Source organism: Mauremys reevesii, linkage group 19 (genome assembly GCF_016161935.1).
Source record: "Mauremys reevesii isolate NIE-2019 linkage group 19, ASM1616193v1, whole genome shotgun sequence".
In the NCBI taxonomy this organism is placed as follows: Eukaryota; Metazoa; Chordata; order Testudines; family Geoemydidae; genus Mauremys; species Mauremys reevesii.
The window spans coordinates 18637420-18663107 of record NC_052641.1 but is presented as its reverse complement, the minus strand read 5'-3'; the positions used below and the strand labels follow the sequence as shown (position 1 = coordinate 18663107).

General features: G+C 47.5%; 1 protein-coding gene across 3 annotated transcripts in view; it reads right to left on the bottom strand.

Annotated features, from left to right (window-relative positions):
* Positions 1-10891: 10891 nt before the first annotated feature.
* The window catches only part of RXRA (retinoid X receptor alpha), a 211324-nt gene continuing 196527 nt past the window's right edge, over positions 10892-25688 (bottom strand). For all 3 annotated transcript variants that reach the window (XM_039506652.1, XM_039506653.1, XM_039506654.1), the window contains 4 exons: positions 21453-21585; positions 20260-20351; positions 17042-17147; positions 10892-11039 (listed from right to left, as the gene is read on the bottom strand). In XM_039506652.1, coding sequence (XP_039362586.1) covers positions 10892-11039; positions 17042-17147; positions 20260-20351; positions 21453-21585 — 479 coding nt within the window. The remainder of the gene's footprint in view (positions 11040-17041; positions 17148-20259; positions 20352-21452; positions 21586-25688) is intronic.

Sequence of the window (25688 nt, the reverse complement as noted above, 5' to 3'; positions counted from 1 at the left end):
ATAAATGTTTCAGGTAGAACAAAAGGTTTTCTGTTGGTTTCAACCATTTTGAAACATTTTTGTTTTTATTAAATAAAATTAAAACCATAATGCAATTAGCGATAGCCAAGCCAATAGACCTAGACTTCCCAAAGGCAACCTGAATGTCCTAGTATGTCTCCACAAAGAGCTCCACTAACATTAACCACAAGCCTTCTGGGGCTGGCCACTATTATTATTCCCATTTCACAGGCACAGAGCCCAAGGCAGACAAAGATGAATTCAGGAGACTTGCCCATCACCACAGATGGAGAACTCATGGGAGCCAGTGCTGGAACACAGGAGTCCTGTACCTCTCACCCTGCAGCTCCCCTCTCCGACAGCTCCTGACTCTGGCTGGGGTTCAGACAACCCCAATTGATTCATTCCCCTCCCCGGCTCCTGCTTTTCAGTGTTGCAAGTGCCAAAATACATTGATGACACCTGTTCCTGCAGTATTTCTGGCCTGTTCTCACCAGATTTTGGATCAGCACCAAACTTCTGGATGCTCGCAGTATTGCAAGCCCCAAGCAGTCAAACATCAGGAGTCAGGACCCAAAATATCATGAGACCGGCTTAAAAATCATGATTTTTTTAAAAAATGAAAACTGAGATTTGCCCTTTATCACATGCCTCCAGGAGCTGGAGATTTAAGAAAAACACCAACTGTCACAAGACTCACAATAAAATCGCGAGAGTTGGCAACACTCTGAGTGGACCTAGCTACTCAGAGCTCTGAACCAGCTGGGCATGCACCAGCGTCCAGTTTCTCCTCCACAGGCTAAAGAGATCTTTAAAAATATAGATGAGTTTTGTACACTCGAGGCCCTAATTTCTGGGGCCCCAAATTCAGACAGAAGAAAAGCCCCCACGCATTGATTGTATGTAACAGATTTTATTCCATTCAACAATAATCATCTGATACCAACAAATCCAGGGAAGTTCAAAACAGGCGCTTTGATCTCTGCATAAGCCAGAGAAATCCCCAGGAGTTTTCCAAGCTCCGCACCTCTTACTCTCTTCATGTGCTAAGGCCATGAGAAAGCAGCAAATTAATCATGAACCCTCCCCCTGGGACGAGAGGAAAAGAAAGGAGAGGGGACGGAAGAATAGAGATCACCAAGAAGCTGTGAAGAGCGAGAAAGAAAGAAGGTTCATGTTTACTTTCTTTTTTAAATATATAAACAAAATTTATTTTAAAAAATAAATGTATTTTAAAACCAGTGAGCAGCTTTTAAATCAGACTGCTAATCAATCACTACAGAGGATGTGAGTCCTCGGTTAAAGAGAAAGCAGATCCGATTAAACATCCCCATGGGTACTAGCCACGTAGCTCCACCCTGGGAGAACCAAAAAACACAGGAAAGGGAGGTAAATATTTGTTCTCCAAACACAAACTGCTGCCAGCAGATTAACAAGACAAATAGCCTGCCTCTGAGACAGGAGCAATGAAATTTGTCAACTCAACAGGCTGTGTGTGCCATCTGCCCCTCCCTTCACCTGAGACACTGCCTTGGGGCTGAGGGGTGAATTTCAGACCTATGCAGAGGCCTGGGGTGGGCCCTGTGTATTTAAGAGCATATGTGGGATTTCGGCAGTGAAAAGGCCAGACCTTTCTTCACTCAGCAGCACCCGACGGTGTCCTTTTCCCCATGACGGTGTAAAATCTAACCTAGTTGTAAAACCTCCTCTCCAGTTTTCTTTAAATTGTCCTTAGAAATATTCCCCCACAAACGCGATGGATTTGGCGTGGATCCAGCGGTGAATGGGATCTGCTTTCAGACTGGATGCAGCCAATGTCTCCAGGGGAACAGCATAAGGTGGCTAACCTCTCATACAGCCAGAGGCTCTTTCTAGAAGTCCTCCATTCAAACTGGCCCAAATCAATTGATCTCCCCAGAATCCCACAAGCCAACATTTCACAAGAATAGCTCACACCATTTTTGCAGCTGTCAAACCTGAACCACAACCCAATCGCTAGCCCTCAGAGCTTCGAACCCTAATCTAGATCCAAACCCCAGGCCTGATCCTGATCTCTGTGTTACATGGGCGTGAATCAGGAAAGATTCCACTGAAGTCAATGGAGTTGCACCAGCATTAGCTCAGTGAGGTCCACAGCTCCTTGGGGCCAATCTTCTGCCATTTCACCCTGTTGCAGTATTGTAAACTTAACCATCATTACTACAGTACTGTGCGGTAACAGCCTCAGGCCTCCGCAGGAACACTACGCTGTAGCGTGAGGGATCATTACAGCCGTCTATCTTCCTAAAGGCTTGCACTAGTGAGCACAACATGCAGCGATCTTGCCGAATTTGCTGAGTTTAAGGTAAAAACTTCCCCCACCTCCCTTTTCAAACAAAATGCAAGTGCTTTTTTAAATTCTAAACAATATCAATGTTATAACAACACAGATCAGCACTAACTCCATTTAAGCCCCTCCTCCCCCTCCCTATTTGATCTATTCTGTAGCAGTTGGAGAACATTTACCTCCACTGTAAACCCAAGAGCCAGCCCAGACCACTGCTAGCAGCTTCTGTTCACACACAAACGCAGCAGGGAAGGTGGGTTTAAAACAACACAATCTCCTGGTATCTTAATGCCAGCCCCCGGGGGACAGAGTGTCAATATAATGTTGTCACCGTGCAAGTGATAAGTGTCACCAAAGGACCATGACCCCAGTGCACCTACGCTCCATGCTGGGCCGAACACGTAGCCTATCCCAAAGGGGGGGGGGGGGCGTATTAGCTTCTCCCTTGTGCAGTCGCTGTCCTGCTATATTAGCTTAAGGTATCGATGTTTTACAGTGGAATATGCCACCAAAAAGGCAGCCTTGCTCCTCTGTACTGGCTGATCACAAGCACCGGAGCATGCTGGGAGCTGCACAAGCCCACCCCCTCCGCAAAAGCAAAGCCAGGGGCTGACCTCCATTCCCAGACTCACACCCACTGATCTCAACTGTTCACACGGGGCCTGAGCCAAAGCCTCTTGATGACAATTAAAAGACTCCATGTGCACAGGACTTTACACTCTTAAGTCTGACTATGGCCCACAAGGTACATAACTGAATTGACGCTGACTTCGGATCAGGTACTTGCCTCTTCCATTGTGCACCTACAGCTCTCCCCATCGGCACTAGCCACCATCGCTATGACGTGTTCACCTCAATCTCCAGGGATCAGCCTTACCAGCTTTCCAGTGGCGTGGAAGAACAATACCCGAGTATCTGCAGCATTCCCTAGGGATCCCCTATGCTAAGCAGGGAGAACTGGGCCAGGACTGTATTTCTATTAAGTTATCTCTAAGGCAAAATCTGTGTTAAGGGTGATTTGCCTACAGTAGAGGGAATGCTTTGTCCTCACAACAGCTAATATCCAGTTCGCCTCTGGGAGCGCCTGAAGTTCTGAACTGTATCAAGGGCATTCTCTGGTCCTTCAGGTGTTTCGGCGAATTCAAAGGCTCAGCTGGCTAAGCAGCAGGCAATGGGGGAAGGAAAATGTCTGATTTCCTCCACCCACCCAACCCAATTGAAAGGTTTCAGGCCTCTTGTGATCATGCATCGCGCAGTGTAACCCAATCAAGGCTGTGTATTCTGGAGCGCGTGGCCTGGGAGGCGAGGAACAGCTTGTGTTTTACACAGGAATGGACGGGCCTGTGGTTCTCTAAGGGGAATACAGCTCTCACGTAACAGTGGCTGGCTATTGGACTGAATTTCTGTCCTCTGTCCAGCTGTAGCCAGATCATGTGTAAACCAAATGGTAACAATAACCTAAGAGGGCCATGGAATCTCAGCCTCTCGTCTCCTAACATCAAGCAGCTCAGGCTGCCTAGTTGTTCAGGTAGGGAAAAGAAAAAGCCAAGTAGAAATTTAAACAGGCCTAAGGTGGCCACAGGATGGAGCTGTGCACACTGGTTCATTACAGGTACAAGTGAGAAAACAAGAAGTTTGCCAATGATTCCATTGAAGTACTGGTGTAGGACGCAATCCAAAGCCCAGGGAAGTCAATGAGAGAGTATTTGCATTGACTTCAATGGGGTTGGGATCAGGTCTTTAAAGAGTAAATCAAAGAACACCCATGAAGAACAAAAGAGGGCTTGAACGGGGTTATATTTTAAAACGCTCATATATTTTCTTTTTTTTTTTCTCTTTTTTTTACAATTCTAATACAATTGTTCATCAAAATACTGGCGTTTCCAGCAGCATTTTGTGTGTGTGTGAACAATAATACACGGTAGTGATTTCACAGTAAAACAGACCTGCAGGAACACCGGATAAACATGACAAGAGACCAAAAAAACCCTTTTTTTCAGAAGTGGGGAGGAAAGAATAAAAAGTTCATTAAAAAAAATATTTTCAAAGAGATTTCATAGAAAGCCTTTAAAACACTGTCAATTTTTTCTTCCTCTCATTCAGGTTTCCGTCCCTGTGGTGGAACATCTATATAGAGAGAAAGAGTTTACAACAATCTCTATAGAAGCAGAAATAAAACAATCAAAGAATATGTAAGGGATAAAATTACATTTGTACAAAAATAGATTTTTTAAACTTTATTGATGCTTTAGATATTTTTTCCTTATCTTCTTTTTTTATTTGTTTTTTATTTTTGTAATTCTTTCTAAATTGTATTTTATTTTAGCTATGCACCCCATAGCTAAGGCATCTGTCGCTAAGTGTTGGGAATCGCTAAAGCTATTTTAGTCAAATCACCTGCTTCTTTAAAAAAAAAAAGGCATCTTAAAATAGATGCATTTCCTTTGTCTTGAGTTATAAAGATCTGGACTTGGTGCAAGCCAATCCAGAAGGGGTTCTGATACAATGTACTCGCTTACATGAAGCAAAAATGTACGAGAAAAATAAAAGAATCAACTTAAAGAAAACAAAAACACAAAAGTCTGTAATTGCTACGGTTATAATATATGTATATGTGAGTGAGGATATTTATACAGTGTATATATCTACAGTACATACATGTATACACACGCACATATGTATCAACTTAAAATAGATCATGCACTCTGGTCACTGATGGGGACATCATCAGCTATTTAGCCACTGCTGGTAACAGGGGCCGGCTACAAGGTCATGTGTCTCCATCCTTGATCCCACTTCGACCACCACCATTTAGGATTGTCCTCAAAGAGTGCCAAAATGTTGACTGGGAGATCGGTGGTCAGGTGTGGCTCCTTTGGTGTCCTGCTCTGATGATAAAGAACCAGCCTTTGTTCATTTGCTGATTACAAACATTGAAGTTCCTCTTGCCCTTTGGAAAAGAGCAAATCGCGTCAGGGCTGCTGAACAGTTCAGGTAGAAGGTTGCGTCAGCTTTGCCGCTGGATGTGCGCCACTTACACCCCGACTGGTTTCAACGGGCTGACGGGTCGTGGCAGCGAGGGAAGGGATGAGCAGGCAAAGAGTCAAAGGACGGATGGCCGAATATATTCTTCAGTTACGCAAGTGGGCTGCAGTCTGTTCCAAAGAAATATACAACTCAGAGAGACCGGATCTTACAGTTCACTGGAGAACTCCAGGGACTGGGGGTGTAGCCAATTTGCTTTTCCAGTCCTGAACCTTTGAGACAAAACCAATCGGATGTATTATTTTCCCCCGCTGCAGACTTCTCTGGGTTTAGGCTGGAACGTTCCTCTTCAATGGATGTGATGCAGATATGAGTTGAAACTGCTGTCTAAAGGTTGAAAGTGCAGAGATTAGCTAGGCTGCCAGGAACCATGAGGCCAGTTACGTTGTACGTTGCCTAAATATACAGTACTTGTACGTTTTCAAGGCCTTTCACTCGAATAGCTTCGTGGCGAATGTTTTACATGAAGTGGGTGTTTGGGGGTTGGGGGAGACGGGAGTGGGAGGAAGGTGCAAAGGCTTCTTGAGGAAACATCCTAAAATGCACATTGATTTAAACTCCGTTTGTTCCAGGATCCAGTGGAAACACACACACAAGGCAGCGAGGAACATCCAGTGTGGCAGGTGGTGGCTGAAGAGCTGATGTTTGTGCTATCTTTAGAAAATTAAAGATTGTCCCACCAAAAAAAAATAATAATAATAATAATAATAAAAACCAACCAAGAATTAAAAAATAAATCACCTTAATCGAACCAGATTTTGCGAGAATACTAATGTCTGGTTAAGTAGAAGTCCTAGCTCTCTAGTGAATAATGTGCCTTTTCTTTTTTACCCATGTATCACCTCTTCAAACAAGCATGTTTTATAGTTATAATCATTATAATGATGAGGAGGGGGGAAAAAACCCGACGTGAAGGAAGATACAAATGAAGGAGTCAATTAAATTCATGTAAAAGCAGGTCACTTTAAGGCTGCTGCCGCTGCAAAAGTCACAGAGCCCACGTGGGTTTCCATGTCACTCCAGCTGGGGAACAAGCAGGGCCAGGAACATTTGGGTTGGGATATGATTTTGGTAACTGTCACTTGTAGGTCCTGAAATGGGCTGTTCATGTTTGTTCAGGGTCAAATACGCTCCTACAAATGCTGCCTCGACTCCCTGCAGGCCAGATCTTCAGCCAGCACAAATCACCATAGCCCCCAGTGACGTCAATGCAGCTCTGCCGATCTGCACCAGTTGAAGATCTGTCTCTACCTCTGTGGAAACACCCCTAGAAATTAAAAAGCACTGTGCATTCCAACAGAACTGCCTGCAATGGGCTGCTTAGAAACATTACTCGAGCCTCACGCTCCATGCTTGGGAGGCATTATTATTATTCCCATTTTAAAGAAAGGGAAACCGAGGCACAGAAACGTGCCCAGGATTACACAGCAAGTCACTGGCAGGAGTCCTGACTGCCAGACCGCCTGCTGTAACTGCTGGGTGATACTTCATCCTTAACCTACAGGATTCTGCAGGGATGCTCAAGTTTCTACTTCTGGTACTGCAGCGTTTGACACTATTGCTCTAGGACAGTGGTTCTCAAACTAGGGCCGCCGCTCGTTCAGGGAAAGCCCCTAGCGGGCCCGGCCGATTTGTCTACCTGCCGTGTCCGCAGGTTCAGCTGATGGCGGCTCCCACTGGCCGCGGTTGCCGCTCCAGGCCAATGGGGGCTGCAGGAAGCAGTGTGGGGGCCCAGCGACGTGCTGGACGCCCTTCCCGCAGCCCCCATTGGCCTGGAGCGGCGAACCGCGGCCAGTGGGAGCTGCGATCGGCCGAACCTGTGGACGTGGCAGGTAAACAAACCGGGCCGGCCCGCCAGGGGCTTTCCCTGAACAAGCGGCGGCCCTAGTTTGAGAACCACTGCTCTGGGATGCCGAACTATTTATTTATTGAAGAGCCAGGGAAGCAGTTTAGACTCAGACGTGGTTCTACATTAATGTGGGCGAGATGTGCTGCATGCTCATTAGATCGGACCTCTGCCCACCTTTCCCCAGGGGGCTCAGAATCCCCCCCCACCCCCCACAAGTCCGTCTTTGGCCTAAACCAGCCCCTGTTCCCTAGCGCCTTCTGACGGCTGATGACTAGCTGGCTAAGAGCTCACATTTGCAGCCTAGAAAAACAAGCAGCAACTCGGACTTCCAGCCCCTAACACAGCTCCTTTCAAGCATTCAATTAAAAAAAACGGGGTCTGCCCAATGGAGATAAACAAGAGTAAAGGTTTATTACAGTGCTATGTTCAATGGACTCTTTAATAAAGCACCCTGATATTCTCTGGCAAGCAGGCTCTAGGCAGACAAAACACACAATCCAGGCTTCTGAGATGCCTTCTAAAATGTTTAAACACCTGAGATTCAGTAGCACGGACAGGGATCGGGATCCAAAATGCGGGTTAAAAAATAACCATGGCGCTCTTGGGCTCAGATCCCAGGTGCCAGCCTGGTGGGAAGTTTACAGGTACCCACAAGCTCCTGCTCACCACTCTCTCACTCTTCGGATGGAAATACATAGACCATGATGGTCCACATTGGCATCCTCTAGATGACTAAGTTCTCTTGCCTTGTTTTCTTGGCAAATTCTTCCAGGGTGAAGCTGTTTAATTAATATTTTTAGCAGCGCCCAGGCTGCCAAAGAAACACAGCCAAAACACGTTCCCTGCCTCTGTGGATTTGACACTTGAGGCTGGCCTGGGGGGCAGTTTTGACCTGAAATCCTTGTTGAGCTACAAGACGGCCTTATTCACGGACAGAACGTGAAGTGCCAGCGTGCTTGGAAAGGGGGCAGCAGCTGTAAGATTGAATATCAACCGTGCCTCTGAATGAACATAGGTAACAGCCGAGGGCTGAATCTGCTTGATCACACTTGACTGAGACACAAAGCAGCTATTTAAAGAGCCAGTTGCAACCAATGGGGCGGCAGGGGAGGAGGAGAGGGGAAGAAATAGTTTTGGACTCTAATAATTTGTCATTTTAAAGCACAAACCAAATAAAAGTAGATGAGACGTCGCTGGTAGGGAGCCAACCGCAGGCATCTCATTCTTGGTTTGACCCAAATGCTCCTTTCGTGTGTTAAGAACAGCTACTTTCCTCTGAAAAAAATCAGCAAGATACTTCATTGTTTCTTCTGCTTTTCCTTTTCATTTGTTTTCTAGCTTGGCCTCAGGCGACACCTGCTCCCTGGCTGATTCGCTGCCCTCTAAGAAACCTGAAGACGTTCCCTGGAGTTTGTGAAGTGCTGCGATTTGGCAAATGCACAGGGATTAAGTGAGAAGCCAGCAGTCTGTAAAAGCAAAAAAACGGAGCCCCTCCCCACATATTTTTTAAAGCGGCTCCTGCTGCCTGGGACAAGCAGCCAACAGGCTGAAGAGCTGGAAAAAACTTCGTAAAAGTGAGATCCAGCAGACTGTGAAATAACCTCCCTTCTAAGGGACGTGGTGGAGTCCTGGGTTCCCGGGTCATTTCAACTGGACTGGACAGAATTCTGGGGAACAGACTGTAGGGAACAATCCTGCTTTCTAGTGGGTAAGATCTTATTAGTATCTCTGATCAGCAAGTAATTGCTCCTCAGTGGTGGTGCTTTTAGGATCGAAGCATTTAGGGAAGTATCTAAAAACCCACCAGCCACCTTGCTGGCCAAGAGACCAGAGATTTTTGAGTGGGCGAGCTAAAATTACTGCATTTTTGTTTCCTGGCTAGAGCCGAATTTTTATAATATAGCTTCCCTCAGAATTACCACAGAAACATGGACTATCATCAGCCAAAGGTACTGCAAAGGGAAGTGGTCCCTTCAGTGCTTCCTGCTGTTCTCTGATATCTCCCCAGGTGTGGCAAAGGTTTCCCGCCCAGGTCCTTCCAAAACGGAGGTGTCCCTGAATGCTCATCCCATGTTGCTCTAAGAAAATGGTGTGAGAGTCCAATGGAGAAAGCAAAGGGGATTTGGGGGGGGAGGAACCGGGGGATTGCTTTGAAATCTCTATTCTGAGATGGTAAATTTAATATTTAACCAGCAAATGGAAAATCACCTTTTTGGCCACTAGGACAGAGGCTGCACCTCCATTTTCTGATCCCTGTGGGGAGCACCAACTCGCTCACAACAATCAATACCTACAGCAGACGGGGAAGAGCCCTCCCGTCACCAATCAATCTCACCAATTAAGTGCCCCCCTAGGGCCCAATTTCTCATTGCCGGGCACCCTGTGCAGTCATCTACACCCGTGCTGCCAAATCGTCAAAGGAGGGTGGTAACATTTTGCACTGAGGTCAATGATTGTGCAAAACGGTGACGAATTGGGCCCTATCGACGTGACCGTGAGCTGAAAAATCGGTTATTCGCACCACTCCGCCCATTACCGGCTCCTAGTAGCCATCAGTCCTACTGCCAGGCAAACTGGCTCTCCCAGAACCCCTGACAAGCTGACTAACATCAACTAGTTTGCTTGGCCTGCTTGAGGAAGTGTGCGTGGACGCCATAATGTGACATGCACGTAGTGTTATGGGTCATGGCGAATGCCTGTGTGTTAAGGGAGAGGGAGGGATTCCAGTAAGACTCTTACGAGGGGAGTGGGAATTGGAATCACTGCAGCCTTAAAGCAACCGCTACAGACTTGTGCAATCCAGATGGTTCATGTTTTGATTGGCTAGCTCCACAACTGAGAGAACAGTCATCTTTGGAAAAATCATGACACGCTGTTGCTTTTCCAGACGGAAAGCAGGGCACTGAAGTCACCGCCGTCCACACTGCCCTCCACACACAGAGGGGGGCTCAGTCTCTCGGTGTGACCGGTCATTTCTCCGTTCAGGTCATTAGTTTGGGGAGGGGGAAGGGGATAAGCGATCAATCCCACAATCCCCTGCTTTTCATTCAAAAGAGAAAGCTCTGCAAAAGATCCTCATTCGCGACATGGCAGGGGCCATTCCAGAGCGGCTTTCCTTGCGAGAAGTAAATACTAATTGTTAGAAACCAAAAATATATATTCTTTCCTCTTTCAAAAACTCCATCCTCTGAAAATATCCAGCTGTGGGTAAGCAGGATTAAACCACTCCCCCAGCCCATCCAAACCCCAGCCGCTCAGAGTTCCTATGGGTGGGATCAACCCCGACGCGTGCCTCCAACTAACCATCTCGGCCGCATGCAGAAATCCAAACCCAACTACGGCAGGGGCAGGCAGGGAGCCGAGAAGTCTGGGCTTCAAACTCAGGTATGCCAGGAGGCGGAGCAGGGGGGTTGTTTGCTTTCGAAACGCTACATCCCACTTCTCTACATCTAAAACAGTAAAACAATCGTCAGCTCCTTCGACGCAGCGGTGACAAAATGAGCAGAGGTCAGCGTGACGAGGAGGCAAGGGGCGGCGGGGTGTCACCCTGGGTCAGACGGAGAAGATCGGACGGGGTCTCCGGCACCGGGGAGAGGGAGGAGGAAGAGTAGAAGTGGGAGGAGGCGGCTGAGGCCCCTGCTGGGTGAAGGGACTGACCCAGCCAGGATTCTCTAAGTCATTTGGTGGGGTGCTTCCAGCATCTCCATCAAGAAGGTGTCGATGGGCGTGTCTCCTATTAGCTTGAAGAAGAACAGGTGCTCCAGGCATTTCAGGCCAATGGATCGGAGGGCAGGGAGGCGAAGCAAGAGTTTTGCAAACCTGCAAGAGTGAAGAAGAGAACATGGTTAGACACCTCACACTCAGCTGGCGTTGTCTGTCGGCGTCAGAGGTGCGGTGCAGCAAGGAAGGGAGCGCTCGCATGGCTCCTGCGCACGTTCCTGGTAGAGATGGGTCTAGTCTGAGCACAGCTCGCCCTTTGGGATGGACTTCTCTCTAGTTACTGGAAAACACGTGGCTAAATCCCCCCTACACTCATTACACTGAGAAGTTACCAACTGGCTCTCTCTTGCGGGACATGCAGTCAAGGTAAACAATGACAAGAGTCTGTGGTTACCAGATATAAAAGGGGGTAGAGGGAATCTCGCCCTCTGGGTTGTTGGGTTCGCATTTGGCAGCACTTTGTGTAAAGCCATTGAAGTCATTTTCCTGTATTGGTTGTGTGAGTCTTACACAATAGCACAAGAGAGAAGAAACATATTGGGCCAGGGGCAGGCACCAGTTCAGTGAAGACAACAGCTCAGCATCTGGCCCCCTCCTTTTTTTCCCCTTTGGAAATAGGAAAATGTGACTGTAAAACCACAAAAACCAGCCAGGGGGGCTGGAGTGACTTTTTACTCATTTCATGAAACTGACTAGACAGCAGCCTGACTGCATCCCTTTACTACAGTAACACAGTAACGGACAACAGACAGCAGTGCCACACGTCACTCTTCACAGATATCCCCAGGCAGGTACCCTGCTTCCACTGCTCTAAGCCTTTGGGACCCGCTGGCAAAGCAGAAATGTGGGTTGAGGGGCACTATACCTGGGGTGAATCAAATGGAAGATGGCAGCATCTTCTCAAGCAGGGGGTTGAAGTTGGAGTCAGGCAAAGACTCCACTGTCTGTGCCAGGGCAGGTGTCAAAACACAGCCCCTCCTCCTCTCGCTGGGTTGGGTGAGCAGCTCCCACTTCTCTTTGGCTGGGGTTTTGGGAGCTGCTCATCTACTTTATCCACCGGGTAAAAGGAGCTCTCTCCCTCCGCTCAGCCCAGCAGAGGCGCTTTTCTTGTTGCACCTACAATGCTTTAAAAAACTTGCTGACAAGCAACGAGTGCTGCATTCACATACATGGGCTTTGATGCTCCATGGGAAAGTCTTTCAAAACACGGGAGAAACAGCGTTTGGCACTGAGGGACACGCAAAGCCGGAGCAGCATCACAGGTTTAAGGAGCTGGCTCTGTGGCCTCAAAAGCTCCCCAGCAGTGAGGGACAGACTGGCCCTGGTGATTTTTGGCAAAACCCTGGATGTGAGAGACCCCACAAGGCTGGCTAGCAGCTCCGGGGAAGGCTGTGCTCTGCCTGCCCTTAATCTAGAGTCCGGTGGAGAGTGGCCAGCTGGTGGGGAATTCATTCCAGGCACCAGTGAAGAGAGGAGGCCAGGAGCTCCTTTTAGCTGGGGTAGCTGCGATGTGGCTCCTCAATACAATGTGGGTTTGGACCTCAGGGCAAACTATGCGACGTACTCGCAATTCCTGTTCGTTTGGGATAATGGGCTCAGGCCAAATGAGTTAGGAATTGCACAGGGCTCAGATGCAGAACTGTCTCTCCAGACACCCTTCCCCACCTCCACCCCCAGAGCAGCTCCATGAGATCTCCGCCCAGCTCGTCTGGCTCCCCCTCCCCCCACCCCACTAACGACCGCAGCGCTTTGGACAAATGTTTTTTAAAAATTCCCATTAATAATAGAGAACGTCTTTATTTATTTATTTTTCGTGTCCCCATGCAAGCAGGGGCTTCAAAATAAGCAACGGAATTTCAAGGCTGGATCTGGGCCAGCGAAAAGGAGTATGCGTGGGGGCGCTGGGGGGGGGAACTGTGTGCTCTTATGTATATATATATATGTGAGTGTGTGTGTGTATTTGCTGAGCTGGAAAGAGCAGTGGGACAAGGGCCAGAAAAAACAGATCAGTCCTGCCATCCCATCCAGGAAGTTTCACTCTAAACCAAACCAGATGATGGTTGCAGCCTTCGGATACATTTAACCGTGAGATAACCAGCCCACAGCGCAATGCACCAGGGCTGGGGCTGGGCCAGGAGAGAAGGGAGCTGATCACATGAGGCTGCTTCATGTCACGTACACACCAAGCCCTCCCTGCTAGAGCAGCACAGACTCAGTTATGTTTGGCCTGGGAATGTTTCCCTTAGCCTGGCTGTTTTGCAGGAGTAGCTTATTTGGTGCACGAGCATTTACACTATTCTTGTGAGCCCAGTTCCTAGAGTACAATATTTATTCATAGTCTTGCAGGAAGGGCATCTGAACCTCACCAATGGACGGTCTAGTCTCTGGCAGTGCCTACTGAGGGATGATCCAGTAAATTGCCCACAGAGAACTCAACTGTCCATTGTTCTACCAGGGGAGGAATTTCTTCCTGACCCCAAATGGGGATCATGTTGTGTCATTTTATTTATTTATCAGGAGGTATCTAGTCTAACCCCCTGCTCAAAGCAGGACCAACCCCAACTAAATCATCTCAGCCAGGGCTTTGTCAAGCCAGGCCTTAAAAGCCTCTATGGATGGAGATCCCACTACTTCCCTAGGTAACCCATTCCAGTGCTTCACCACCCTCCTAGTGAAATAGTGTTTCCTATCAGAGGGGTAGCCGTGTTAGTCTGGATCTGTAAAAGCAGCAAAGAGTCTTGTGGCACCTTATCAACTAACAGACGTTTTGGAGCATGAGCTTTCGTGGGTGAATACCCACTTCATCGGATGCCTGTTTCCTAATATCCAACCTATACCTCCCCCACTGCAACTTGAGACCATTGCTCCTGGTTCTGTCATCTGCCACCACTGAGAACAGCCGAGCTCCATCCTCTTTGGACCCCCCCTTTCAGGTAGTTGAAGGCTGCTATCAAATCCCCCCTCACTCTTCTCTTCTGCAGACTAAATAACCCCAGTTCCCTCAGCCTCTCCTCATAAGTCATGTGCCCCAGCCCTCTCATCATTTTCGTTGCCCTCTGCTGGACTCTCTCCAATTTGTCCACATCCTTTCTGTGGTTGGGGGCCCAAAACTGGATGCAATACTCCAGATGTGGCCTCACCAGTGCCGAATAGAGGGGAGTAATCACTTCCCTTGATCTGCTGGCAACACTCCTACTAATGCAGCCCACTATGCCGTTAGCCTTCTTGGCAACAAGGGCACACTGTTGTCTCATATCCAGCTTCTCGTCCACTGTAATCCCCAGGTCCTTTTCTGCAGAACTGCCGTTCCCAGTCAGTCAGTCCCCACTCTGTAGCAGTGCATGGGATTTTTCCATCCTAAGTGCAGGACTCTGATTTCTTTTAGCCCAATCCTCCAAGCATGGAGCATGGAGATGGAGACCCCTTGTATGTTTGAACCTAGCTTTTGTGTAACTGCGAAGTCTTAATTCCTGTAACTGTCTAATCCATTTTGGAAAACCTATTCAGCTCCCTACTTTCAATTATACCACTTGGTGGCAAGGCATGTCACAACTTAATGATAATTATACCCCGCACTTAGTTAGAGCTCTGTGTTTGTTGCTTTCACAGCTGTTTGCGAAGGATGGTATCCCTGTCCCCATTACTGATGGAAAATGGGAGGCACAAAGAGATTAGGTGACTTGTTCAGTGTCACACAAGTCAGTGATGTTGCCAGGAATAGAACCCAGGATTCCCGTCCACTGGACTATGGTAACGGTCACATGATGCACTGAGTATTTTCTTCCATTTCATGGTGATCACTAGCGTAGTCCTCAGAGTAGAGAGATCTCTAGTGGAGTCCTCACACCTTAGTTGAGCTGTGTCAAAGCCATTCAGATCTTCATGGGTTTTGGAACGGTTTTCTGAGAACATTTGCTTTGGTTTTGATCCAGGTAGGCTCACACCTCCCAAGTCTCAGGTTCCAATGAATCCAGAAACTAAACTGGTTGCAACTCTGAATCCCACCCCGCTTCCATGAAGTCTGCCCAGATCTGAGGTGCAAACAAAGGAGTAGTGATGAGCACAGGCTGGAAAGTTCAACGTGGATTTTACACACCCCTCCAAAGACAGAGACATTTGCATCTGGGGGTTTGGGTCAGTCCATTGCTGAGGAAGAGGGCCTGATTTTCAAAGGCAGCTCCCATTGTGGCTGGCCACTTATTTTGAGCCCAGATGGGAGTTGAGATCTTTTGAAAATTACTACAAAGTTCAGTCAAAATTGGGGACAAGTTTGCTTAAAAGGTGACATTTACATGAACCTGAGTTGGCTTCAGAGCTGGCGAGAGGATCCAAAACTTAGATGCGTTGCATGTGGTTTTCTAGGCTTCAACCAACCTTTCTTGTCCTGTTCTCCAAGGTCACCAACCCACCCCCCACCATCCTCCAAACCAAACAAAGCCGGTAATAATATTCACACTGTTTTTAAGCCCATTCTGACAATCTTACAAACATTGCTTGATTACAGGTTCAGCCCTGAGCCTTGCCTCCTGCCTACCCAGCACCAGAGAGGGTCCCCATGTCTGTAGGTGTAGGGTAAGGTTAGGGTATCAGACATAATGCTTGGTAGGTTGTCAATGCTTGCACTACTAGCTACTACTTTTGGAGGCATCTTTAGACCAGATCACATCACTGAGCATCAGCCCACAGAGCACAGAGCGGACTTTTTGATTTTAACTTCTATCTAGAAGTCTATTGAGAGCAGCAGAGCTCTGGGTTTGCTGTGTGGCTCAAAATTGTTCAAAATCAATTCAAAATGTGTAACTGGTTTTTTTTTTTTTTTTTTTCAGAAAAGAAAGAAAAGAAGAGCCCAGATGAGAAGATGAGAAATTTCTAAACTATGTTGCCGTTTTTACAGATATACGCATTCCTTATAACTTTGTACAACAACACACACAATTCACAGCATCTTCATTCATTTTTTCTGACAGTCTTCATAGTTAAAAAGTTGCCAACTCCAAGCTGTGTGGAAAATGCACCATTCTGGAATGGGAATGGAAGCAAAAAGCATTGTCTTTCTCCTCCTGTTCCCAGCTGAAGGGGGTGTGGGGGGGGGGAGAGAGAGAGAGAAAGGAGGAGCTTCAACTGAGGCTTTTGCTTCCCAGCCGTGATGCTCACGTGCCACTGAAAATTAATTTTGTGTGTGTCTTGTTTTTCCGTGGTTTATTCTTGGTGGTTTCCCCTGGGGTGCACTCATCCCATTGCTATATATGTTTCTAGTGGCTAAAGCAGGGGACCAGAAGGAACCCAACGGTTCTATTCCCGGCACTGACTTGCTGCGTGACCTTGTGCAAGTTGGATCACTTCTCTCTGCCTCCATTGGCCGTTCAGTAAAATGGGGCTGGTGACACTTCTGCACTTCAGAATCGGGGGGCTTGTGAGGCTCCATTGATCGGGCAGGGCAAAAATTAATGGTTTTGCTTCAATCGTGTTGCCTCCACCTAAACCAGCAGGGAAGTGTAGCTCTCGGTCTCCATTTACTCATCTATAGAAGGTTAACATTACCTACCTAGACGATTATTGCAAATCTTAAGGCTTGTAAAGGGTCTGCGCGCCCCAGACAAAAAGCACTGCCTATAGCAGGGGTTGGCAACCTTTCAGAAGTGGTGGGCCGAGTCTTCATTTATTCACTCTGATCTAAGGTTTCAAGTGCCACTTATACATTTTAACGTTTTTAGAAGATCTCTTTCTATAAGTCTATAATATATAACCAAACTATTGTTGTATGTAAAGTAAATAAGGTTTTTAAAATGTTTAAGAGGCTTCATTTAAAATTAAATTAAAATGCAGAGCCCCCCGGACCGGTGGCCAGGACCTGGGCAGTGTGAGTGCCGCTGAAAATCAGCTTGTGTGCCGCCTTCGGCACGTGTGCCATAGGTTGTCTACCCTGGCCTACAGTCAGGGCCTAGTGTTGTTATTACTTGGAATGGGGAGGAGGCGCTTCTTGGAACCCTTCCCTAGGAGCAGCTTTTGGGTGGCACTGCGGACAGGTCTCGTCTAGTAGCAAAGAACAGGAGCTCGGTGCCAAGCCTGCCCATGGCAGGCATCCACGCTCAGACACTCACCTTCCAGGCTGGTCGGGGTATTTGTGTTTGCAGTATGCCTCTAGGGACGCATACACCTTCTCACGCAAAGCCTCCACCTCGGCGGGGTTGGAGAGTCCTTTCGAGTCTGAAACACAACAAGGACCCTTAGCCGAGACGAAGGCACATTTTGGAGCATGTTGGACATTTCCAGGATGGAGACAATAGGCGAGTGAGGAGTATCGACTGGTGGGCCGTGTACATCCAGAGCCATCCCCTAATGGCCAGCTAAGGGGAGTGGATGTCTCTGGTCACTGGTTTGATTCTGGCCTAGTTTGGTGGTGACTGAACAGCACTTCAGGGGCACCTAATTGGAGAGGACTGTTTGGTGCCCTCTGGGAAATGAGTCAGGACTGATGGGGGAAGGTGTTTATCTCAGTTTAGTTCCCAGCAGTTGGGTTGTTGGCTGGCTCAGCACAAAGGCCGAGAGCAGAATGGAAATGGAGACTGAATTGCTCTGTCAATCCTAGAATGGAGTCTCTCCCCCCACCCCATGGCTGTGGTACAGCTCAGAGGAGCAGTGTGCTGCAGGGGATGGGGATGGGGACCTGGCTTGATAGTGCTTTCATTCCCCAGCTTCTTTCACAAGCAACAGAACTCAAGTCAGGCAATTGTGGAGCGCCTCTCCCTGTTTGGGAAATCAGCGTCCCCTTCCGGCCCAGGAAACCAGCTAGCTGGATGAAGAGAGCGAGCCAGGGAACTAGACATGGGATGGACACAGGAACTGATGGCCTTCATCAGCCAGCTATGCCTGCTTTTACGCTGCGAGGGAGGAGTGGGGAGGGGAGTTAGGAGGCCATCTATTGTTCCTACCAATTAATCCCCTGTAAGAAAGAGCTACAAAGAACAGCTCTGGAGCTAGCGAGATCATTACATCCTCAGGACAGATACAGAACTCGTGTCAACCCTGCCACCTCTCTACAAGCCAGAGGGGGAGTTTGGTCTCCACCTTGATTTAATCCCTGGCCTCTTTGCTGAGACTGCCATTAAAGGGGCTGGCGGTACGACTGCTGGTGGATTTTGCCCACCAGGAATTGGATTTCGATTGCCCTAACTAAACAGCAATAAGGTTCAGCTGCTCCAGAGCTGGCCTGGATGGGAAGCAGCAAGCAACAGATTCTCCGCATTATCCGTCAATCCCCTGAGCCATGGGCCTCAACCCTAACGTGACATTAACCCTGTAGTTAGGGGACAAGAGAGGACCGGGGCCATTTTAAGCCTTGGCCTCCTGGCAGAGGCTGCCAACAAGGGGGACAGGTAGCACCAGCTATGGTGCTAGTGGTTTTTGCAATGTGGACACAAGGGAACTGGTCTGAGCCCACCGATCTCATTTCATGCAGGTCACTGAACTGCCATCGGTGGGTGGCAGCTTCTGGCGGCTACCGATCTGGATTGCAAAAGTAAATTAAAATATCTTGAAAGGGTTTTAAAAAAAAATAACATGGCAGAGTTACACTCAAATATTTCCTACTCGGACAAATCCAGTTATGCTGACTAATCTCAGATTTGGGTTTATCCCCTTCCATTTATCTACCATGCTGTGCTGCCGTATTCATCCCTAGAGCCTGCAGTCTGAATCCCAGCCACTTTGTGCATCAGTTCAGTGGGTTCTGGGAGCGCTCAAGCGATTGTGTGTCTGACGATGGCTGCTGGACAGATAATCAGCTGTCGGATTGGCTTTGCCTGACTAAGGTTCTATCCTCCCCACTCCAAATCCAGCACTTTGGTTCACTCCAGCGATTACGAGCCCTCATCAAAAAGCTTTAAACTCCCCCAAGCCACTGTCTTGTGGTTTTGCCCAAATGCTCCCAATGGGACTTGGTCAGCATTTACATTCCCCAGCTGATCCTCGGACAATCCCACGCCTTCTGCACAGCAAGACCTAAGTGACTTGGAAGCCTAAATCTCCTTTTCAAACACGACTTAAGTATTTAGGAGCCTAAATCCTATTGACTTGCAATGAGACTGAGGCTCCTAACTCAGTCACACTTTGCAATGCTGAGTGAAGCAATGGCTAAATGCTTTTACAAATCTGGACCCTTGTCCATTTTCTGGAAGGGTGAAAGGACTCCCAAGGGGATATCAATCCAATGATCTCCTTGAGCAAATGTGTCATGGGAACCTCTCCACGATTTTCTTCTTTTGCCAGACATGGTCATTCCCAAATAATTGATGATTAATGAGAAACCAACAACAACGATCAGCAAGGTTTGCTGGAACACACAGCTAGTGAAGTGTTACATGGAGAAATGCCATCCTCAGACTTGTTTTGTTAGGGATAAGTCATCTTAATCTGATGAGCTGTGTGTGTGTGTGTGTGTGTGTGTGTGTGTGTGTGTGGTGCTGGTTCTCACAAAATCCCACAGTTATGGCCTAGTGCGGGGTTCTATCATACTCCCTATCCAGCTGCTAAACGAGCGTTTCACATGGATCCAGTTACTAAGTTCGCTAGAGTGTTGGGCACTATATGAAATCAAGAGTAATTAATACTGGCCACCATTTTGGTTTTGCCTTGGAGACATCCTTTTTTAGAAGGCAGCTACAAAGTAGTTCTCTAGTTTCGATCCACTTTTGCACCTGTTGGGAGATAACAGAACAACTTTGACTTCTGAAATCTCCGATAATTTTGCCTTTGTCAGTCTGCAGGCATAAAATGGTGCAGGACTCCATGAAGATCAGTTCAGCAGTGCCCATTAATACCACCTGAGAATCTGGCCTGTTGGACGCAACTAGGAAAACCCTTGTGTCTACATATGGTCCAAGCAATCTTCCGAAGAAGTGATATCAGCTGGCTTTTGTGCTGTGCTAAGCTCAATTCCTAGTTAGCCTGCGCCTACAAGAGAATCCTAATATCTTGCCCCTTAGTCTGACAATGAAATATTATATTCACTTTAGAATGGGGAGATTTAAGAGGTGATTATGGCTATTTCTCTAGGCATTACATACACCAGCCCTAGATGGAAGGAGGAACCGCACCCAATACACTGATAGGGTAAACAGGCATATTTATAGCATCACACACTCCCATCCCTGGAGCTCCCCTTTGATTTTCTTTCTCCTCTCTTTCACCTGCCTCTCACTGTATCTGGTGCCTAGAGTTATTTACAACAGCATTTTACAGTCAATAAAAGAAAGAGCCAAAAGAACAGAGCCCCAGCCAAGCCTGAATTGGGACATTAAGACAGAGCAGCTGAATGTACCAGGGTTGAAGAGGACAATGGCTCGCAGGCAGCCCAGCTCCGTCTTGTCCATCTGCATGTCTCGCATTTTTGACACGAGTTCTGTCAGTACTCTGCAGGGAGACAAAAATCCCTTGGGATCAGCATGAAAAAAACCAAACTCTGGGCCAGCCCCTCAACTGATGTCATCTGGAGTAGGTCTGTTGAAGCCAATGGAACAGTGCCAATATGTACCAGCTGAAGATTTTCCCCCCTGCTCCCTCTCCCATTCTCCTGTTGCACAAACATAATCCAAGCTGGGTGCCTATGGTTCCTGAGAGACATAGTGAGGACCATAAAGACTAGCTTCGGAGCGAGTTTAGTAAGGGACTCTAACACTGGAGAAAGGCTAAAAAGTAAAAAGCTAGGTATCCAAAAAGCAATTTCGTCTGCTGGCAATTTTTATTATTCCCTTTTCTCTTGTTGCAAGTGTATTTGCCCAGCTTTTCCTGTGAGATCCTGCAGTGAAGTCAGGATCCCACTCCTGTGATCTCACAGGAAATGAATCTTGTCACCCAGTTCAGAAGAGGGACTGAATGAGGCAAAGATAATGAGCAGTCCCTTGGTCGCAATCCAGCTATCTCTGAGAATTATCAAGGGCAGATGATGCAGTCACAATGTGAGTGGTGTTCTGAGTAATAACTGGGTCAGACAGTAGGGAAGTCTCAAGTTAAAATGCTTTGCCAAAGCAGTGGATTAAATGCACCCTAAGACCAGGAGCGTGGCGCCAGCTGGGTATTTTTGGTGCTTTTATGTTGTTCAGAGTGAAAATCAAATATTTTGGTCCAATTAAAGATGAAAAGCACAATAAACAAGCATCCTCTTCATGGCATTAGAGCCAGCTGGCCCCCATGAACGATGTATTAATTTGCTTTGGGTGAGGCGCTCACAAATTATTCTGGGCTGGACGTTTCTGTGCGCTTAAAAGGAGAGACTTGAGGTTGCAGCCTGGACTGACATGGATGGCAAGTTTCCATATGCATAGCATGGCCAATACATCTCAATCCTGGCCATCGGTCCCATCCCCTCAAACCAAACCCCCATGTCACAGCTCCGCCAACAAACCTTAGCCCTGACCTGCGGCACTCACTGCTATTCCAGTCTTCCCCACCCTCAGCTCTGCCAATGCACCTCAGCCTAGACCCCTTCCACAACATCTGGCGTCAGCCCCCCACCTATCAAAGATGGCGCCGACTCCTGCGCTGTGAGCGCTGTTCCGATGCACATGGAGGCCGGTGGCCAGGAGGATCCCATCTTTCACAGCTATGGAACGGTGGGAGAAGGAGGCGATTAGGAGCTCATTCCAGCCTGGAGAGAAGAGACAACGAAGGATGACGGTTAATACCCATGGCTCCCCTACAGCTTTAGGAATCCCAGGCACTAGCCTGCTCCAAGAGTTGAGGAGGGGTCATTGCAGAACAGGTCTTGGCCCCGCCCTGCCTGCTTTTCTTTGGTATCCACCCCTCTTGCAGGGCTCCTGAGTTAGATGCCAAACATTCTATGGAAAGATCCCTTTCCTGGTTCTTGGAGGGGAAAATATGGGAAGAAGCAGTAAATAGATTAAAAAAATCTATTGCCAACGTTAGGTAACAGAGGCCATCTCCTCTACAAACACAATGCTAGCATTGGAGCAAATCATTCCCCTCCCCCAAGTCTCTCTGTGCGGACAGCAATTGGCCTGTGTATGTGTGTGTAACTACACATACCTAATGTGGCCTAATACCCATGACACGTGTCCAATAAGGAGCTACTACTAACGTTGTTTCCAAGGAATAAGCATGCAAAGGAGCTAAGAGCCTGTGATTCAGGGTACGTCTTCACTACCCGCCATATCGGCGGGAAGCAATCGATTTCTCGGGGATCGATATATCGCGTCAGATGAGAAATGAGCTCCTGTCAACTCCGGAACTCCACCAACCCGAACGGCGGTAGCGGAGTCGACATGGGGAGCTGCGGACATCGATCCTGCGCCGTAAGGACGGTAGGTAATTCGATTTAAGATACTTCGACTTCAGCTACGTTATTCACGTAGCTGAAGTTGCGTATCTTAAATCGATTTCCCCCCGTAGTGTAGACCAGCCCTCAAATGTGTGCTTCTGAGAACCGTTGGGGATATTGTCTGTTTTGGTTCTCTGCTTAGCCTGCAAAGCTCTTCAGGGCAGGTACCATCTCTTTGCTCTGTGTTTGTACAGAGCAATGGGGCCCGGGTCCATAACTGGGGCCACCAGACATTATTCCAACACAAATAAATAATGTATTCCATGTTGCTTTATTTCTTTATAGTGTAGGTGGTTGTCTTATTAGAAGTTGTCACTGGAAGTCAGGCATCTGTGAAGGTATATATATTATACCTTCTGTGCTTAGATACTAAGGGGACAGCTACAGCTGGTTAAAAAATATGTGTGTGTGTGTGTGTGTGTGTGTGTGTGTGTGTGTGTGTGTGTGTAGGGGGGATTTCATAAAAAAAAAAAATCCCAAATTTCCACATTCAAATTTTCATCAAAATATCAAAATTCCGGAATCTCTTGACATGCTCTACTGACATGTGCATTGGAAACATCCAAGATGGATAAGAAAAGATGGGTCTGCTAGTAGAACTGGGAGCTAGGACTCCATGATGCAATTGTTTGGCTCTGCCATTGACTTGCGATGTGACCTTGGATAAGTCACTTCATCTTGTGTGCCTCGGTTTCCTCACCCGTAAAATCGGGCTAACAACCCCGACCTACCTCACTAAGGAGGGGGAGGCTTACTTGATGTTTGTACATTACTTTGAGACTCTCAGGTGAAAGGAGCTAGAGAAGTGCAAAGTATCTGAGTCCTTCATCTGACAGAGCCGCCTATTGGTGAAAGCTGGAGACTCAAATTCTAGTTCCACCTCCAGTCACTGTAATTTACACGCTAATCAGGAGACAAGCCCGTTTCCAAAGAGAGGTGTGTACTGCCCTCTGTTGGCGCCCGCATGAACTGCAGCAACATATCAATAAGCTGGAAAAGCAAGACCGCCACAGAAGAAATTCTTCTCTACTAACCGTTCCCTCACTCCCCTTCCGTAAAAGGCATCTCTGGGAGACGTCATGAAGAAAACAACTTCTGCTAGTGGCTGATACTTATATCAGCAATAGGCATTAGGCTCAGGTATGCTGGTGAGTAGCTTGGTTAGGGATTGTCATATTTACATACTTTTGCAATCACGGGCTATGCGCAAGGTATGCCATTAGAATGACATACAAGGGATAAAGTCCACTGTTTCTAAACGGCCATAGAACGTTTCCACCCCAATTAAGAGAACATTCTATGACTAACTCCAGGGAGGGATCTGGTAGCTACAGGGAGTTTGCAACGCTGCATACCACAAGAGGGAACCAGGGCAAGACACGGGGGCTGGAATAGGGAATATGCATGAACCATGCTTTACAACTGCGTGTGAACTTCTGCTGGTATCATGCTGGAAGGTGTTGTGTGAGCTTCCTCCAGGTAGCTATGTCACGTCACATCCAGATCCTCTGCAATTCCAGACCCAGATTTTCCACACAGCTTCAATTAGTGAAATTCAGGGCTGGCTTGCAGCCCTTCCCCTATTCCTGTCCTCAGCAGGCCCTACACAGCAATGCCAATGCAGCTCAGCCCCATCCAACCGCACCCTGCCAGTCCTTGCCGTTTTCCCCTACAGCTCTGCAATGCTGCCAGGCCAGCTTCTAGCACCAACCAGGCTATTCCAGTCCCGGGCCTCTCAAAGCCAGGGGTGCTCCCACCAAGCATGAGAGGTTTTGTGTGTGTGACGGTTTTGTGAGGTCAGCCGACATCTGCATTATTATTTCAAAGAGGGAGAAATTTCAGATAATCAGCACAGCATTACTTATTTGTCTTTAGCACCTAGAGGATCCGACCCAGATGAGGTATCCATTTATGCGGACTACTGTACACACACATATTCAGACACAGTCCCTGCTCCAAAGAGCTTACAATCTAAACAGACAAGACAAAGAAGAGGGAAAAATAAAGTCGTATCATCCCCATTTTGCAGATGGGGAACTGAGGCACACAGATTATGTGGTTTACCCAACATCAGACAAGAAGTCTGTGGAACAGCTGCAAATTAGGAACACGGGATTGGAAAGGACCTCCTCGGTCATCCAGTCCAATGCTGTACTACTGCAGGCAATCGCTGGTTATAATCCTGTTCATAAACTTATCAAACTTGAGTGAGTTGGGGGTCTTGTCCTCCCTATCCTTGTTTGTAGGCTGCTCTAGTACCCTACTCCTCTGATGGTTTGAAACCTTCTGATTTCCACCCTAAATTTATTCATGGCTAGTTTATCCCCGTTTATTCTTGTGCCAGCACTGTTTGTTACATAGCTCTTCTTCCACCATGTATTTATAGAGAGCAATCAGGTCCTGTCTCAGCCTTCTTTTTGCTAGGCTAAACAAGCCAAGCTCTTTCAGTCTCCTCTTGTGAGATGAGCCCTCCATTCCCCTGATCGTGCTAGTGGCCCTCCTCTGAATGTGTTCCTATTTGAATTCAACTTTCTTGAACACGGGCGACCAGAACTTATACCATATTCCAGATGAGGTCTGACCAGTGCCTTGTACAATGGCATTACTACTTCCCTAGCTCTACTGGACATCTCTCTCCAGATACATCCTAGGATCACATCTGAACCCAGATCTCCTGGATCCTAGTGGCTTTATCCCAAGACCATCCCTTCTCCTCAAGACTAGCTTTCTTCTCACTGTAAGTAAACCCAAGTCTGCCCATGCTGGTTTCACTTGTAACGCCAACCTAGGCACCTGACAGCGAAGAGGCCAGCGGGTTAACAACCTGCACCACTAAAAGTCTCAGTAAGCCACTCAGTCCCATTAAAAAACCCTCATGCCCCATATACCAAACAGAGAACCTGTCTTAGATCTTTGGCCAGCCCACTGTCTAAGATGCAGGACCACCTCAGATTACCTCAATCATCTCAACTGTAATTCAGACTTGGAAAGGAAAAAACAACAACATGAAAGCAGGTTTAAAAACTTGGGCTTTTTCTTCCCCTTGAGAAAGTTCTAAGAGGGGGGATTTTAAATGATTAAAGATTACATGACACGGCTGATTGAGGGCCCGTCTAGCTCCTGCTCCTCAGAAGATGCGAGTTCCATTTATTTTGCCACAGAGGATGCATGGATGAATCCAACCGATGCTCTTAGCTAAATTTTAATACTTAAATATTTCATAGGCAGCTGTTCTCAGCAGGCCGCTCTCTTCACTCAATAATAGATAAAGCCACTAGTTAAAAGACTTTAGGGAGGTTATCTGAGGCCCCACTTGATAGAGACACTTGGATTTTGATTCTCTGTTGGAGTTGTTCCTGGCACTGCTTTTCCAGGTCCTGGCACTTTGCCTTCCTTGGTAGAATCTGCCTCTT